The sequence below is a fragment of the Podarcis pityusensis genome (genome assembly GCF_964106645.2).
Source record: "Podarcis pityusensis genome assembly, chromosome: 10".
In the NCBI taxonomy this organism is placed as follows: domain Eukaryota; kingdom Metazoa; phylum Chordata; class Lepidosauria; order Squamata; family Lacertidae; genus Podarcis; species Podarcis pityusensis.
Genome location: NC_138035.1, coordinates 67,342,737 through 67,361,781, shown reverse-complemented (window position 1 = coordinate 67,361,781; position 19,045 = coordinate 67,342,737). Strand labels below are relative to the sequence as shown.

The following is a 19,045-nucleotide window of genomic DNA, read 5'->3' as shown; positions in this document are numbered from 1 at the left end:
GGCAGGGTTTAGGGATAAGGACCCTGGGATCCAGCACACATACAATATATGCAAACCGTTTGGTGCTTCATGCAAAAGTGTTTTTATTCTCCTCTTCCAATTGATTGCAGGCCCGCCGTAGGACGACGACCCAGATGGAATTGCTTTATGCTGATAGCAGTGACCTAGCCAGTGACATAACCCTTGAAGTCAGTGCAGATAGCACGGCTATGGCTGGCCCTCTTCCGCCTGTTGCAGAAGCTCAGGAAGGTGCAGTGAACATTGACCTGAGAGAGCCTGCTGTTAGGGACAGGGAGGCCTCGCAGGCAGCCTTGCCTTCTAAGACTGCCGGCATGTAAGTTTCACACAATGCACTAACTTTCGTTTGGCACCCTAACATGCATGATTGCTAGGTTGCAATGACCCGTGGCTTTTTATGAACTCTGCCTGGAGTGCTAATTAGGATCTCATCAGGGAAAATCTGTCACCGTCGTCACCCTCTAACTTCTGCTCTGCTGTTACCTCAAAATGGCTGCTTAGTTTTTTAAGTTGATCTTTCTTTTTCCCCCCTTTGGTAAGCACTAATTCATGTACCATAAGCCCCAGTTTCTGCAAGATTTTTTTTTTTTTTAGTGCTGTTGTAAAACCAAATTGTTTTAAAGTCTATCTGAAATACTTTGAATGGAGCGGATCCATTAGATCAGGGATGTCCAACAGGTCGGTTGCGATCTACTGGTAGATCCCCATGATGTTTTGGTAGATCGTGGCTGATCTCTGGCTCCCTTTCCTCTGCGTAGGTAAATCTGACTTCTGCCTCACCCCCTTGTCCTGCACTCCATTGTTGTTTCAACTCAGGAAGGGAAGACGGAGCTTCTATGTCATCCATAGCAATGTTTTTGTGAGTGACTCAACCCCTAGTTCCCTTGCCTCTCCCCCCCCCAAAACGGAACTCCCCTCTCCAAAGAAGCCTGCACCCACCTTAACCCCCCCCCCAAAAGAGGCTTTTCTCCTCCCAAAAAAAGCTCTACAACTTTGAGCTGAACCCTAAAAAGACAGGGGTAGACCACTCTCAGATTTTAATTCTGAAAGTAGATCGCAGTCTCTTGGGAGTTGGCCATCCCTGCATTAGATCATATCCGATGTGGCTCTTCCACTCATTTGATCTGCTCATATGATCCAGCAGAAGCACCCACTTGCCTAGATAGCAGGCCCCTGAAAATCTGTTCCTGAAGTCTGGGAAGACGCTTTAAAACACTATGGACGGTTGTGGCGGAGGCTGCCCTTTCTTTTAAGTTACTAGAGGTCTCTGCCAGGTGAAGTCGGTCCACAAACAGAATGGAAACATTGGCCATCTCCCCATTGAAGTGAACTTCCATTATGTGTTTTTAAAATATCTTGGGACCCTAGCAATATCATACTTCATTTTTGCTGCTGCATATGATGGAACACAGAAAGTTGAGACTGACAGCTTAGGCAAACGCCCCATGAAGCGTTCCACTTGTTTTCCAAACATGAGCTGCATTCTATATGTAAATGGTATTGGTTAATTAAGGTTCATGAGACTACTGTTAGCAGTTAGCAGGTAAAGGGACCCCTGACCATTAGGTCCAGTCATAGACGACTCTGGGGTTGCGGCGCTCATCTCGCTTTACTGGCCGAGGGAGCCTCCGTACAGCTTCCGGGTCATGCGGCCAGCATGACTAAGCCGCTTCTGGCAAACCAGAGCAGCGCACGGAAACGCCGTTTACCATCCCGCCGGAGCGGTACCTATTTATCTACTTGCACTTTGACGAGCTTTCGAACTGCTTGGTGGGCAGGAGCTGGGACCAAACAACGGGAGCTCACCCCGTTGTGGGGATTCGAACCGCTGACCTTCTAGGCTCTGTGGTTTAACCCACAGCGTGTAGGAATCTTTTTCCTGCACCACAAAGGAATTTTGAACTAGATAATGTAAAATAACACAGAACTTTTTAGATACAAATCCCTCACATATATGAGGAAGATCTTGGTAAAATTAACTAAATTGCGAACAGTGAAAAATATGTGTAACTTCCTGTATTAAAATAATAATAATAATAATAATAATAATAATAATAATAATAATAATAATAATATCTTTATTGTCATTGCCCCCTTCGGGGACAATGAAATTACTTGACTGCTCCATAAAAACTCTAATTAATCAATACAGTATAATACAGCAAGGGAGATTAGATGACTTTCAAAGTCCGGGCTTCCCATTCAGGGCCGAGATCGCTCTGGAGAAGAAGCTGTTCTTAAGACGGCTCGTTCTTGTCTTCATCGTCCTGTATCTCCGTCCCGACGGCAAGAGCTCGAAGAGACAGTGACCAGGATGCGATGGATCTTTTACTATGTCCAGTGCCTTCCTATGGCACCTTGTGGCATAAATCTGCTCTAAGGTGGAGAGTGGGCAGCCAACATTGCTCTCTGCTGCCTTAACAACCCTGCACAACCCCATCCTGTCCTGGGTAGTACAGCTTCCGTACCACACACATAAGCCATAAGTGAGCACACTCTCAATGGCACAGTGATAGAAGGCAAGCAGCAGTTTCTGCGGAAGATGGTTTTTCCTTAGTATTCTCAAAAAGTACAGTCTCTGCTTCTTCTTCACAAGCCCTTCTTCACAAGCCCCCTTTTGTTGACACTCCAGGACAGATCCTCTTGTAATTCAATGCCCAAAAATCTGAACGTTGTTACCCTCTCCACACAGACCCCATCAATCAAAAGTGGCTGGACGTTGCTCTTCTGTCTCCTGAAGTCCACCACAAGCTCCTTTGTCTTCCTTGTATTTATGAGCAAGTTGTTAGCTCTGCACCACTCTGTCAGCCGCTCCACCTCATCTCTATAATCCGTTTCACCCTCCCTTTCAGGGATGAGCCCTACCTAATCTTCTTGCTACAATAAAGCTATTGATTCTTTTTGCAGCAGCAAGCAGCTCAGAATGATTTCTAATAATTTCACTTTTTATGCATGTTGCTTGTGGCAGTAGAAGGAAGCATTAAAATGCTCCTGGGAGGCACTGTTATTAATAGTCTTGGCTTCAATGCTTTTGCAACCACTCTTTAAAAAAATGCTTTACTCAGGGTAAACAGTAGAGAGTAAAGACTGAAAACCCAGCAATGATCTTAATAATAATAATAATAATATTTATTACGGCCATAGGCCCATACAGAAAAAAACAAGACATAAATAACAGCTTGTGCACGTGGGTAAAAACAGCCGCTAAAACACCACTGTAACAATAAAATACTATGAGATGGAATGACATACTGCGCCTTAATTAGCTTGTAGTGCTCCTTGGCAACGCTTTTGGGTAAGGACAGCGACCAGAAACCTAGCCACTTTCAGGGTCGTATGGGTATCCTTATCCTGCAAGATTTGGGCAAGGTGGAATTTTGGTGGGGTACCCTCTAGTTTCTGCATGATTGATCCCAACAAATTTGCCCGTGGCCCGTTGAACAAGGGGCAAGTGAACATAATGTGCTGAAGCGACTCCGGCGTCTCCTTATCACATTCGCACATGGCGGAGGCTTGGCCCTTTGAGAATCTATGTCTCAGAACATTGGAGGGAAAAACGTTAAACCTCGCTTTGGTGAAGGCCAGCCTATGGGCAACAGTCGAAAGGGAGGAGAGGTATGATGGAACGCAGTAAGTTAAAGTAATACCAATGTTCTGGGGCGAACAAACACCTCCCCCCAGCGTATAATTTCGCTGTAAATCGATGTCATCCAGTCTTTGGCGGATCAGTCTTTGAGCAGTGATTTGATCTAGTTTTAGGGAATCTAAGGGAGAGATTCCGTAACTCAGGAGTTTGGCATGAATTCTACTAGTCCAAAGGCTGGAGAATTCATCTCGCCATAAGCATTGGACAAGGTAATGGTCTGGTAATCTATGCCACAATGATAACCAATAACTGAAGACTTGCTTCCACAGGCAGGTTTCTAGGGATGCGATCTTCAATTCTAGTCGCATGGCTGCGTTACTTACGCACAGGGGAAGCATTAGGATCCGACGTAGGAATTGGTTTTGCAGAGTCTCAAGAGGAGCAAGATCTGTCATCACGGCCCAGAGCGGGGCAGCATAGGCAAGCGCGGTAACCACTTTTGCCTTGAACACCTTTAGGGCCGAGGGAACATGCAAAGCTCCATCCGAAAAGAAAAATCGGAGGAGCGCATATGACAGAGTTTTGGCCTTATTAAGTAGGCGTTGAATTTGTGCTTTCCACCCCAAATTGTATTGAAAAATAACTCCTAGGTATTGAAATTTTAGGACTTGCTCTATTTTTGCTCCGCCAAGCTTCCATTCGTATAATCTCCGACTTCTGGTGAAAATCAGAATCTTAGATTTAACATGGTTGATGGTTAATTGGTTGAGTTGACAATACGTGGCAAAGATCTTCAGAGCTCTGGTTAGTCCAACACGTGTATAAGATAGAATTACCGCATCGTCCGCATATAAAAGGAGTGGACAGCGGTAATCCGCTAGTCTAGGCGCGTGTGTACTTGGAGATGAGTTGACTAGGGGTGCTCGCATGTCGCTGATGAATAGGTTGAATAGGCAGGGAGCCAGTATACATCCTTGGCGCACTCCCTTGTTTATTGGTATCGAATTTGTGAGGTCGCCCGCAGGAGTAAGTCTCACTCTGGCATGGGTACCTTCGTGGAGCTGACTTATAAGCCATAGGAGTCTTCTATCGATGCCCTGTTTCGCAAGTTTCTCCCAAAGAATATTTCTAGGAACGCTGTCAAAGGCTGCCTTTAGATCTAAGAAGGCAGCACAAAGGTAGCCCCGGGGAGGGGAGGAGTACTTCCGTGCCAGATGGTAAAGAACTATCGCATGATCAGTTGTAGAACGTTTAGTTCTGAACCCTGCTTGTTCATGGCCAATCTGGTTAGTCTCATCTACCCATCGCGATAGTTTAGTCAGCAAAAAGCTGGCATAAATTTTCCCTATGATCGAGAGGAGGCTGATGTTGCGGTAGTTTTCCGGCTCCATTGGAGAACCTTTTTTATGAATTGGTACTATAATGGCCTCCTTCCATATTTTGGGGATGAGACCGGAAGCGTTGATTGCGTCGAAGGTTTTGGCCAAGATGCCAGCCCACCATTTTGGGTGTAGTTTGATGGCTTCAGCAGGGATCAGGTCGGGCCCTGGGGCTTTGCCCGGTTTCAGCTGGGCTATTAGCTTAGCTATTTCGTCAGGATCGGTGGAAGGCCAAATAGGTAGGTGGGAAAACAGATGCATCAGATGGTCGGAGGGGGCATCTGCCTGTGAGAAACATTTCTTCAGGAACAATTCCCATGTCGGTGCTGGGATGACAGCCCTTGGGTATTTCCTTGCCCTTCTATTAATCAAAGACCAGAATTCCCTGGATCTATGTGGCTTTGAAGCAGTAATCAAGGCCTGCCAGCGATTTTGTTGCCACTCACGTTTGGCAATTTTCTGCGTGCGTTTGTAAACTTGCTTGGCTTGTGCATAACTAGCTGGCAGAGTAGATGCATCAGAGGTCTTATATACATTATATATAGCACGAAGGCGCTGTCTTGCTTGTTTGCACTGAGAATTATACCAGGGGGCACCGTAAGTATACTCGTTTCGATTTAATATTTTGGGTGGTAACCTGAAGAAGGACGTAAGATCAGTCGTATGATGGTGGAAGCGTTTCAACACTATGCTATGCTCATCTGAGGCAGAGCCTATGTTGGAATGGGGCCCGAGGATTTCTTTTTGAAAGAATTCCTGATACCTTTGAGCCTGGGTCTCCGACCATTTGATTCCTCTTACTTGGAGAGATTCGTTGGTTACCATCTGGGTCGCATGTCTATGGGCCTCCGACTGCCAGTTCAGGGAAAGCTTGGCTACCAGAGGAAGATGATCACTAGATTGTACATTCTCAATCTTAAAGGTGGAAATACACTTAAGTAGATCACTGGAGACCAACAGGTAATCGAGGACGCTGTTTGATTTGACGCTCAGGTGAGTGAAATCCCCTGGAATATCAGGGAGGCATGTGCCGTTTAGGGGGACCAGATTTAAACGGATGGCCATTTGATAGAGGAGTGATGATCTTCGAGCATCACACAACTTACAAAAATCAGTTATTTTGCCATGGAATCCAGGGTCCAGGTAATCTGACCCCTCCCCACTGCTGCAATTTTTAACGCATTTCTTTAGTTTTGGAAGTCAGTGTACCGATTCCCTTTGCTCCAGTGCAATATTTGTTTGCTTTTAGTTTCCACAACAAATACAAAAGTGTTTAGAAGGGGTTGATTTACTGAGAACCACTTTTAATTTATTTTAGGGTGTACACCTAAGATGCTTAAAGTCAGGGATGGGGAATCTCTGGCTCACCTGCCTAATCAGGGCCACCAGTTGCCCCCTCCCCATTTGGCCCGTGAGGCCTTTTTGGGTCAAGCCATGCCCCCTGCCCCGCACATGACGTCATGTATGACATCACTGAGCAAGAGGTCATAAATGATGTCACGTGTGGAGCAGGTAAGGGCAAGGCTCTGGGAAAATGGCATTTTCAGAGATTGAAAGGGTGTCTGTAAAGCTTTGAAAAGGGCTTCTGAAGACCCCTGTGGGCCAAAACATCATTGTGTCATCAAGCAATTTGCAGGTAGGCGACTCTGCTTGTCTTTGCCTCAGTCCCTTATCTTCATAGCATTATTTCCAGAGGCTGGCCATCTTAGTATGTTACATCAAAAACAAGAAGGGGTCTTGTGATACCTTAAAGATTTAACACATTTAATCAGGCGCACTCCACAGGAACCTATGCCACAATAAATTTGTTGGTCTTTAAGATGCCACATGACTTCATTTTGGCATTATGGCCACAATGCAGAAGATAACAACAAACTATGGTTCATCAAAACCAGAAGTAAAAGCTCCTGAATTTCTGCACACCCAACAAACTGTGGATAATTTTAGCCATATTTTTTATTTGAAACAAACCGACTTCAAACCACAGTTTCCTGTCTCCTCCTTGCAGATGCCTTGTTCTACAGTTACTTCACATATCAGCTCAAAAATTAAAGGTGTGACTACTTACAAGTAGATGAAAGGTGGCCTCTTAGATCTCCCTCCCTCTGAGGTGAAAAAATACTTGTGTCTGGGATGCACCGCTCAGACTGCAGTGATTGGCTGTTCCTCCATCAAAAGTAGAAAAAAGCTTCCTATATGTAAACATGAAACCTAAATATTGGGAAGGGTGCCTAGTGTAGAGAATTTCATATTGGCATCTAGGGAGAGATCCCGCCTATGCCTGCATTTTATTCTATATATAGTTTTGTATTTAATATTTAATTATTTTTTATTTTGTATACTGCCATGTCTTTTAATGTGCACATCGCTTTGATACTTAAGTAAAGAGGTCATATAGAAATTATTTTAATCAGGGATGGAGAAACTCCAGGTGTTGTTTGAACTCCCAACTCCCATTGGCCCCAACCTGCATGGTCAATGGTGAGGGATAATGGGAATTCTCTCTTGGCAACATCTGGAAGTTTATAGACTTTAGGTAAAGGAAAAGGACCCCTGACCATTAGGTCCAGTCGTGACCGACTCTGGGGTTGCGGCGCTCATCTCGCTTTATTGGCCAAGAGAGCCGGCGTACAGCTTTCGGGTCATGTGGCCAGCATGACTAAGCCGCTTCTGGCAAACCAGAGCAGCGCACAGAAACGCCGTTTACCTTCCAGCCAGAGCGGTACCTATTTATCTACTTGCACTTGACGTGCTTTCGAACTGCTAGGTTGGCAGGAGCAGGGACCGAGCAACGGGAGCTCACCCTGTTACGGGGATTCAAACCGCCAACCTTCTGATCGGCAAGTCCTAGGCTCTGTGGTTTAACCCACAGCGCCACCCGCGTCCCATAGACTTTACTTACCCATTATAGACTTTACTTACCCATTCAGGAATCAAGTGATAAGCAATGCATATATGAACCAGCTCTGACTTGCAACTGAATATATACAAAGCTTCCATTGAAATCTTGTGACTGGGGTAAAATGAAGTAGTAATTTGGAAACTTGGACAACGATAGCATGGACTTTAGATGTCGTACATGAAGAACAGTCAGAGCAGCTGGACAAAGGGAACTCGAAAGCTCCTAATGCCATTCTGCTGGTTTTTTAAATGCATACTTGTGAATTTACCTCAAAACATGTTTATTCGTTTATTTATTTTTGTCTGCTTCTGTTGTATAGAATTGGAACTCAGAGTGTAAAAAGAAAGAAAATAAAATACAGTGAATAAGAAATAGGCGATGTTTTCTGTTCTCTCAGGTCTAGGCAGTCATCTCTGACAGAAAAGAAACTACCAGAACCCTCACCTTTATCAAAGAGAAAAACCTATGAGAAATCTCCAGATAAACCAAAGTCAAAAGAGCAAAAACAGTAAGATATATATGTATAGATATTGTATATTAATAAACATAATGTTGCTTGAGAGTTACAAATATTGAAAGCATTGTTGTCAAGATAAAATGTACGCCACCTGGAGCTCCTTGGAAGAAAAATGGGATATAAATGCAATAGATAAATACTTGTTTTCCTTCAAGAAGTTTCTTTTCATTGCATTGAATATCAATGCAACATCTGTCATTATTTGGGTTTTTTTTAAGGCTTCAATGTCTTTGAAAGATACACAGCCCTATATTTTTTCATCCTTGAATTCTTTCATTTTACTCTGCCCTTTTCTAGGTATTGCTTAACTTTTAAAAATCAATAAATGTTTGAGTACACTGCCATCGTGTGGCCAGCAGATTTTTAAAAATAACTGTGTAAGGATTATATTTCTGTTCTGCCAGGGGAGCATGCAAACTGCATTTCTTAATTAAGCAAGCAGGGCACCAATGAGTTGTTCTGAGGCATGTTTCATTAGTTTTTTTAACCTCTCTAACAATTTCATTTTCTTTTTTTTTCCTTTTAATTTGAAGAGGCTTTTAATGTTTGATTTTTTTCTTGTAGCTCAGATTCTGGAACCTCAGAGGCTAGTCTGTCACCTCCTTCCTCCCCACCAAGCCGGCCCCGTAATGAACTGAATGTTTTTAGTCGTCTCACTGTTTCTCAGGGAAACACATCAGTTCAGCTGGATAAGTAAGTCGCAAAGGGAAAGACCAGATTCCCACATCGCCCAAGGCGCACATAATAAGCTGAAAACATAGCTACAAAATGTTAATGTTCTGGCTCTCTCTGGCCAGGGACTGAAAGTATAATTGCTATTTCTCCTCTTGTTTGTCCCCACTCCCAACCCCTCAAAGTAGCTTTTTAGAAATGGCATGGAATTGCCACGGTTCCATCTCTTGTTTCCTGATGAATCTTATTTCTTGTGCTTCTATATGAGTTAAAGGTAAAGGGACCCCTGACCATTAGGTCCAGTCGTGGCCGACTCTGGTGCTCATCTCACTTTATTGGACGAGGGAGCCGGTGTACAGCTTTTGGGTCATGTGGCCAGCATGACTAAGCCACTTCTGGCAAACCAGAGCAGCGGACAGAAATGCTGTTTACCTTCCTGCCAGAATGGTACCTATTTATCTACTTGCACATGACGTGCTTTCGAACTGCTAGGTTGGCAGGAGCAGGGACCGAGCAACGGGAGCTCACCCCGTTGCAGGGATTCAAACCGCTGACATGGTCAGCAAGTCCTAGGCTCTGTGGTTTAACCCATAGCGCCACCCGCGTCCCTTATATATGAGTTATATTCCCTCTAAACCAGGGCTGGGGCCTGCTCAAGAGGCGCAGGGAGAAGGTTGCTTCAAGGCAGCAGACCAGCTGAGAAGGGCGCTGCCATTACATGCTCACCGCCCAACCACCCATCCACCACTGCCTGATCCTCTCTGGCTTTCTTTTACCCCAGCCCATCTCAAGGCAGTTGTGGGGCAAAGTGGCCTTTTCAGCTTGCACCGTCTGTTTTTCCATGCCGTGTCCTTTTAGGTCTCAAGAGTACTTCTTTGCTAGGCTCAACAGCACAGCGACTCGGCGGGTGTCAATATTCTTACAGTTAGGGTGTTCCTACACAAATGAATTTTCCAGGTGCTCTTATTCAGCACCCATAAACAACATGTCTTAGGGTAAAAAAATAAAAAATTCCTTCCAGTAGCACCTTAAAGGTAAAGGTAAAGGGACCCCTGACCATTAGGTCCAATCGTGACCGACTCTGGGGTTGTGGCGGTCATCTTGCTTTATTGGCTGAGGGAGCCGGCGTACAGCTTCCGGGTCATGTGGCCAGCATGACTACGCTGTTTCTGGTGAACCAGAGCAGCACACGGAAATGCCGTTTACCTTACCTATTTATCTACTTGCACTTTGATGTGCTTTCGAACTGCTAGGTTGGCAGGAGCAGGGACCGAACAACGGGAGCTCACCCCGTCATGGGGATTTGAACCGCTGACCTTCAGATCAGCAAGTCCTAGGCTCTGTGGTTTAACCCACAGCGCCCCCGTGTCCCTAGTAGCACCTTAGAGACCAACTAAGTTTGTCATTGGTATGAGCTTCCGTGTCTGCATGCACATGAAGAAGTGTGCATGCACACAAAAGCTCATACCAATAACAAACTTAGTTATCTGAAGAAGTGTGCATGCACACGAAAGCTCATACCAATGACAAACTTAGTTATCTGAAGAAGTGTGCTTGCACACGAAAGCTCATACCAATGACAAACTTTCTTGGTCTCTAAGGTGCTACTGGAAGGAATTTTTTAATTTTTTAAATTTTGTTTCAACTACGGCAGACCAACACGGCCACCTACCTGTAACTATGTCTTAGGGTAGAGCTGTTGGCATAGGATACGACCCAGAGAGGGACATCTCAATGCCGCTAGCTTCCAAGTGTTATTTTTCTCATGTGACGACATGTTTGAGTTGATCCAGAATCTCTCTTGCAAGATTGCTGAACTTCAAACGCTGCCCAGTTTTGTTTAACTCTCAGCTTTTGATTGTAGGCTGGTGGCTTTTTTCTTTTTTTACTCCTGTTGCTGATCTTTCTGCTGTTGCGATCTAATGTTTCCTCCGGCAAGTCTGCAGCTACTATACATATCTCTAACAGTTGCTTGCAAATGTCCCCGTAGCCCATGCTTGTAGCTCTTTTATATACCAGCTAAAAGTAGTAACCATTCTAAAGCTGTCAGTACACTAATTGAAATACTGGATTGTATCCAACTAAGTTCTGCTCAGAGTACATCCACTGAGAACAATGGACCTGTGCTAACTTTGCGGATTCATTTCAATGAGTATGGCTAAATTGGATACAACCTATTGACATTTACGGCTGTTTTGTATGCTTTGAGCTTTAGCAATTGTAACCCAGAATCAAAATTTTGGCACGTTAGATTTCTTATCAAAACGAAGGCTTCAATATCCTTAATTGTTAAAGGAATACTGCTATGTTTTAAATCCGGATGATTTTTAAATCATTGCAAAGTGAAAAGCAAAAATAACACGACCAAATCTCAATTTAGTTTTTTTGGGGAAAACACACATCTTTTTTTTATTTTAAACTAGATAACTGTAATTTTGAACATGGTTCCAAAGCAGATACCAGCCCCGCTCATAATGCATGCACGAATTAACATAAACGCAAGCAGGCACGTTGCAGCCATTTTATCAAGATCTCCCCCAACCGAGTTCTGTAAGAATTCTTGAGGAAGCTGGAAATGGCTTGCACAAGAGTCTCTGTGATATGAACAGTAACTGGGGAAAGATACAGATTTTGCGACTCACTCCCCCAGAGTTACTAAACTCAGTAAAGTCTGCAAAGTGGTGCAGCCTCCTTACATAGCGATGCGATTGTTCATTCTTTTTGCAATGGAATCTTTACTCTGCTGATGCCTGTATTCTTTTTCCGTAATCCTACCACCGTTCATTGTAGGTCTGATGAAAGTGATTCCTCTCTATCGGAGGTGCACAGGTACTTCTTCCTCCTTTCCATCTTCTGGAATCTTATTGATACGTTTAATACCTTACTGCAGTTCTTAAGTTAACTAACTCTTTTCTGCATGGCTTTCTTTATTCCGTGTCCCCTCCAAAACATTCATATGTTCCTTGCATCATTTTATTTTTATTGTGATGGAAACGTGAAACATTTGGTGTGGGTTTTTTCTTTGTCCAGCATGTGTACTATTTATAGCATTCAGTGGGCAAAAATTTGTGTGTGTGTGGTTCACTTCTTTTTGTTTAAACACATTTTTTTCTTTCTTTTAAATCCCTGGAAAACACGATAGGTCAATATACACCTTTTTTGTTGTCCTCAATCTGCTTTGTTGATAGCGAAAAGCTATATTGAACTGTGTGGTAAAAGTCAGGTGTGTTTTTTTTCGTATATCCTGTGCCGTTGTTCACAATAATATTGTATTCTAAAGATGGGCAGAATAACATATCTGAAGGGGAAAATCTGTTTCACCAAAAAAGAGCAAATAGCAGTAATTACTAGCATTTTTATTTCCTACAGCTCAGGTACTGAGCAGAGATAACTGTGTTTCCTTTCTATAAATAAAGAGGCTAGGAGATATATAAGCAACTTCTAAATGAGCCGAATACAGAAAGGGATAGGAGTTCCATTTCTTATTATCCTGAATTCAGATTACATGTTCAGACAAATTCGCCCTGTATGCACTATACATTTACAGCAGTGTCATACTACTTTAAACATCCATCGCTTCTCCCCACCCCCACCCCGTACCAAATCCTGGGATTTATAGTTTGTTCCAGGTGCTGAGTGTACTTAGGAAAACTCTATTCCCCTCATAGATCTACATCTCCCAGAGTGGTTTAACAATCAATAATCCCTCTTCCATGGGAACTGTAGCTTTGTGAAGGAAATAGGGCTGTCTTAAGTACACTCACCACCCTTAACAAACTACAGTTCCCAGATTCTTTGAGGGAAGCCGTGGCTGTTTAAAGCTGTAAAAGTACAGTGCGATGGGGCCATGGGTAGGATCAACTGTATTCTCATATTTTTCAGCTGTGTGTGAGCTTTTATATTGCACACACAGCTCCTCTGCCTGCAACAGCTCCTCCATCATTTAAACCGAGGAAGTAGGTCAATGTGCGCATCTCTCAGCACATCCCACTTTTTCTCCTTGATGTTTGTCACAGTACTTTGGACAGTCATCCCCCTTTCTCTCTCCAGTACGGTCATTTGTAAGGGTTTCCTTGTAGTTGTTGTTTTTATGTTAGTTTATTGCGTATCAGCCACACAACCTATGCACTGCCCTTTCAAAGGATATATGTAACCTCTTCTCTGCTGTGTCACCTGAGAATTCTGCTGAAGTCTTCTACTCTTCTCTTTCTTGCTGATACCTGGTTTGCACTATGCATGTCTACAGTCCACTTTAGGGTGTGTGTGTGGTTTTTTTTAAAAGCAAGCAACGTCACTGGGCTTTCAATAGGCATCTCTGCAATCCTTTATTGTGTCCGAAATGCTGGAGCTTCAAAGCAGCAGGGAATTCAGTTTCTTCCCTGTTCAAAAGCAATTGCATTTGTAAGGAAAATCTGGAATTGGGTCCAATTCTTCCTTAAGTGCCACATCAGGTTAGAAGACTAAATGCTCCACATGCTGCGTGCATCTACCTTGACTATACATTTCTTGCCAGGATAACTTCGACTGCATTTCTCAAAATGTATATGCTACTCACTTCCTTCTGACTTGGCATCCAATTTAATACTTTCACTTAAATTAAATTTAACACACACACACACACACACACACACACAGAGCTCACCTTTCTGCCCACTAAGGAGGCTTCAAGGCGTATTGGTATCCCCGTTTGACAGGATAAAATGCATTTTAGCTTTGACTTAACTACTGTTAATTCTGCCATGGATGCAACGCTTTTGTTAATGGAACCCAAAACTGCATGCAGACTGAAAGTCAATTTAGTTCAGGGATGAGGAGGAACCTGTTGCTCTCTAGATGTTGCTGGTCATCAACTTGTCTCATTCCTGATCATTAGCTATGTTGGCTGGGACTGATCGGAGTTGAATACCCACAACATTCAGATGGTATGGGGTTCTCCATCCCTGGGTCAGTTTTTTATGTATCCAGTCAGTCTAAGCACCCATTCATACTTCCAATTTCTGTAAAGGCTAAACCCTTCATAGAAAAGTGAGTTGGAAACATGGGAAATTTTCCTCACCTGAAATGGCCTCCATGAGAAAATAAGCAAAGGCATCCTTTTGGGGACAATAAAAAGGTAAAGGTAAAGGTACCCCTGCCCGTACGGGCCATTCGTGTCCGACTCTAGGGTTGTGCACCCATCTCACTTAAGAGGCCGGGGGCCAGCGCTGTCCGGAGACACTTCCGGGTCACGTGGCCTGCGTGATGAAGTTGCTCTGGCGAGCCAGCACCAGCGCAGCACACGGAAACGCCGTTTACCTTCCCGCTATAAAGCGGTACCTATTTATCTACTTGCACTTAGGAGTGCTTTCGAACTGCTAGGTGGGCAGGAGCTGGGACCGAAAGACGGGAGCTCACCCCGCCGCGGGGATTCGAACTGCCGACCATGCGATCGGCAAGCCCTAGGCGCTGAGGTTTTACCCACAGCGCCACCCGCGTTTGGGGAGAATACTGGCCTTCAATCCTTCCATCCCACATGGACGATTCCTTCATACATTTATTTGTGCAGTTGCCCTGCTACCTTTCTGCCTTGTCAGGGACCCAAAGAGATGAACCAAAACAGAACGCAAGAATCCAACAATATTATACAGTGGTACCTTGGTTGTCGAATGTAATCCGTTCCAGAAGACCATTTGACTTCCAAAATGTTGGACTACCGAGGCGCAAAGGGCTGGAAAAATTGAATAACTCACAGCGGAAGCCATTCAACTTCCGAGGCGCGTTCGAAAACGGAAGCAATTACTTCCGGGTTTTCAGTGTTCGGGTTCCGAAACGTTCGGCTACCGAGATGCTCGAAAACCAAGGTACCACTGGAAAAGTCATAATCGGTGGCGGACCTTGGGGTCTTGAATTTCAGCAGCGACCTGTGTGACACAAAAATTCAGGGCCCCTCTCTTCTCATGCTCCATTCTAAATCATAGTTGGGGCATTCCCTGTGGTTCCCCAAGGCTCTGAACCCAGTTCGGTGTGTTAATGTGTGAAATGGTTCCCTGCTGGAAATCCATGGCATCAACAAATTCTAAGACGACCAGTCCTTGTTCCAGAAAATTGAGATTGTCATCTGATTCGTCAGGGCTCTCACTGTGTTCTTAAACAAGGGCTGCTCAATGTTTAAAGCAAGCACAGGGCTGCCGAGCAGGTTGAGTACATAGCCAGGTAAACAGAGAGTACACATAGACGCTCTCACATCTGAGGGTTGTGGGGTCCACTCTGGCTTGCAATGGAAACATTCCATGCTAAAAGCAACATGCAAGCTGCTTTCAACATGATGAACATTCCCTGAGCTCTGCTTCTGCTTGCCAAGGCAGCTGCCTCCTGAACTGCCCATATGGTTGAGTTGGCCCTGAAAGCATTAAAATGGTAAGAGACCAGATGCATGGAAAAACAAACATTTCCCTTCTATACATATGAGTGTAGCAGAATTCACATGACTTTAATCTAGCTGCTTTCTTGCAAATCAAGCAGTACTAAAGGAATCAAACCAATAAGGGCTAAATTCAACCAGAGCCAATAGTTAAATGTCCTGAAACAAGCCTCTGAAAATATGAAGGGGAGACCAGCTTTGAAACACATCCTGGCACAGTGAAAAATTGTACCGCACGGCTTCCAGTGGGCGGAAATTGGTATCGGCTCAAATTTGAATCCCATCAACAATTGAGCTAAAGGTGTGGCTTTAAAAACGTCAAACACAGCATGTATGACATTATAAAATTAGGACCTTTCGTTTGGGGAAAAAACGCATCACAATTTTAATGAAGTTTTTTCTACCAGATATTCTTATTCAGCTGACCATGTTCTAGATGAGCTGGTTTCTCTGGCACAGAATTTGGATCTGTATGAGTGGGTGGTCTGGATTGCAGAAGGCACCCAATGCCCTAATCTGATGGAATTCTGGAAAGTCTCAGAATTCTGGTGTTGGAAGAGACTGTAAGGGTCATCTAGTCCAACCCCTGCAATGCAGGAATCTTTCACCTAAAATGGGGCTCAAACCCAGAACCCTGAGATGTGCTGTTCCTCAGCTTTTGCAGAGCAATGCCAGTGGGTGCTCTTGGCTCAACAAAATGATCAGGGTTGACCCCACCATCAGTGCTAGTGGTGGAAATGTCCTTTGTGGTAGGAGCAGAATACCTGAACTTGCAGTCTGCTGTATATAAATAGGTCAACACATTTGCCTGCCTTATTCTACAGATCCCTGTAAGATCTCTCAGGAGCCAAGCAGGGTGGGGAAAATGTATGATGTACGATGGAGAAATGACCTGTCACAAATTCTAATCCACTGTTCATTTGTTTCCTTTTCTAGAGGCATAATCAACCCATTCTCTTCGTCCAAATGCGTCAGATCTTCTCCAATTCATTGTATCCACATTGCTGAAGGTCATACGAAGGCTGTGCTTTGTGTTGATTCTACTGACGACCTCCTCTTTACAGGATCAAAAGGTTTGACATGTCTTTTGTTGGTCTTGCAGCTTTCTGAATCCTCTTCATATACCGATGGGGCTACCCAAAGAGAGAAAGCTGATTACTAAGAAGGGAGACAAGCAATTGATGGAGAGATCCACCGTGAGGCAGTGTCTTTATCACAAATAATTGCTAGCTTTGGAGTTTTGCAGAATTCTTCATCAGGCCAGAAGTTAAAGAAGGCAGGGAGTGCAAGAGGCTGGCTTGATATTGAAGCCACAGTCTGGAGTGGTGATTCACCAACCACAGAAACTTCCTGGGAAAGAGGAATTTGGGTACCGCCATAGGTGTCCTGATAACTAACGCATTGTGCTCTTCGTGGAGCTCTCTTCAAGGCTATTCACAAGCCACTGTTGTTTCAGAGTGAGGCAGCTAAGTAGTTTTGTGTACAGCCTGCAAAGTATATAGAACACTGGTTCTGTGGGAGCTTCGCTGGTAGAGATTGAAGGTTTTCCCTTTCAAGGGTCTGTGGCTGGAAAGTCAGTCACCACAGAGAGAGGGGGGGCTGAATCAAGAAAGACTTTATTTTGTGTGCATGAAAGGTAGAAGCACTGGTGCAAGTAACACCACACCACACCTAGGATGTCAAAACAGGTTCAGTTATGGTTTCGCAAAACACAGAAAGATTCAGAGCAGCCATCTGTGGCATTGCTAATAGCGTACATAAGCTTTTATGGCACATTACATACATCGCCGCAACTCCTAGGGCGTGCACATTGTGAAGAGGCGATCCTCAGCATAATCATCTTGAAGACAACTGACCCTTGCTATTCCTTATTTTGCCATACCCTGCTTAAGCAGGTTTTACCTAAGTGTTGTCTCTAACCCTCTTAGTTCATCCTTTCTCCTGTTACACCTCATATAGGAAGCTAAACATTTCACATAGGAAGTTCCCAAATTAGCAAACAGGCCATTTAGCCACGGACCACAGTCATTTCATGCCCTTTCCTTCCTTCCTTACCAAAACCCTGCAAAACCAAGCAAAAGGGCTATTCTAAATAAAAGGGATTTCCCCATTATCATTAGTCATCTCCTCTTCAAGATGTAATGAAATCTCCACACCAAAATTGGGAACCAAACAAGAGTATGTTAAAAGACCAGTGAAGCCTACTGTAATATAAAATACAATATAAAATGCATAAGAAATGTGTATGGTGCTCTTATGGGGCTTCTTACTCCTGCAATTTAGTGGTGATTGGGTGGTATCTAAGTTGTTTCACACACCAAAACAGTATATCTGTGTTGCACAGTATATTACAATGTTATCCACTTTTAAATTTGCTGTTCTTGTTCTGCTTTCTTTTTGTTTAGATCGCACGTGTAAAGTATGGAATTTGGTGACTGGACAGGAAATAATGTCTCTGGGTGGTCATCCGAACAATGTAGTATCTGTAAAATACTGTAATTATACTAGCTTGGTCTTCACAGTCTCCACGTCTTATATTAAGGTGTGGGACATCCGCGATTCTGCTAAGTGTATCCGAACGCTAACGTAAGTTGCAACTCCGAAAAGCAGAATTTTAATATTAACATTTGGCATACCATTTTGCAGTAAGCGGTGAGAAAATTGTACTTAACGTTAAATGTAGTTAATCTTAAAGCTCTTAGGCTAAAACCCAGCTACTTTGTTGTAAAACCCATTGAGTTGAAAAACTGCATGAATTTACTAATTTTAAGATGTGCAGCCTAAGACAGATGGCCGTGTCTTATAGTGGGGTGATGCAAGAAAGAAAATTAGATGCTGTGTTTTGTTGTTTTAATGTCTGCTTCCAGGTGGGCACTTAGCACCTGGGTAGCATATAGTAGAGGCTTTATGGACAACAATGATGAGCTTAGGTGAAGAGTGGCAAGTAGAAAAGGCTGAAAGAAAGGGATGTGAGGTAGAAGGAAGAGTCTTGTTTCTCAGCAAGTTTTGAGTTCACCTCACCCAGTCTCTCCTGTCTCACGAGTTGTTGCGTGGCGAGGTCCCACCTCCCACCAGTAGAAATAAAGACACAAGACACATTATTTTAGGTTAATGGGCTACAACTGGCCACAACTTTATTGGTTCCAGGTAAAGAGCGGTATTGGGATAGGCATTGGTTCTACAGTGGTGCCTCGCAAGACGAAATTAATCCATTCCGCGAGTCTCTTCGTCTTGCGGTTTTTTCGTCTTGCGAAGCGCGGCTATTAGCGGCTTAGCAGCTTAGCGGCTATTAATGGCTTAGCGGCTTAGCGGCTTTAAGAAAAAGGAAACAAACTCGCAAGAACTCGCAAGACATTTCGTCTTGCGAAGCAAGCCCATAGGGAAATTCGTCTTGCGAAGCACCTCAAAAAACGGAAAACTCTATCGTCTAGCGAGTTTTTCGTCTTGCGAGGCATTCGTCTTGCGGGGCACCACTGTATCCGACTATCTGGCTTCAGCCAGTTTGCTTGAAGACCGGGAAGGGTTAACACCAGCAGGGGGAGCCCTGCTGATGCACATCAACTAGGAACTC

General features: G+C 44.0%; 1 protein-coding gene across 9 annotated transcripts in view; it reads left to right on the top strand.

The window, feature by feature from the left end:
• Window positions 1-19,045, top strand: part of KIF21A (kinesin family member 21A) — a 100,682-nt gene that overhangs the window by 73,722 nt on the left and 7,915 nt on the right. For 4 of the 9 annotated variants that reach the window (XM_081023446.1, XM_081023445.1, XM_081023449.1 and 1 more), the window contains 6 exons: window positions 111-334; window positions 8,283-8,393; window positions 8,967-9,095; window positions 11,865-11,903; window positions 16,411-16,547; window positions 17,880-18,060. In XM_081023446.1, coding sequence (XP_080879572.1) covers window positions 111-334; window positions 8,283-8,393; window positions 8,967-9,095; window positions 11,865-11,903; window positions 16,411-16,547; window positions 17,880-18,060 — 821 coding nt within the window. The remainder of the gene's footprint in view (window positions 1-110; window positions 335-8,282; window positions 8,394-8,966; window positions 9,096-11,864; window positions 11,904-16,410; window positions 16,548-17,879; window positions 18,061-19,045) is intronic. The other 5 variants (XM_081023448.1, XM_081023452.1, XM_081023453.1 and 2 more) reach the window with 3 other exon arrangements.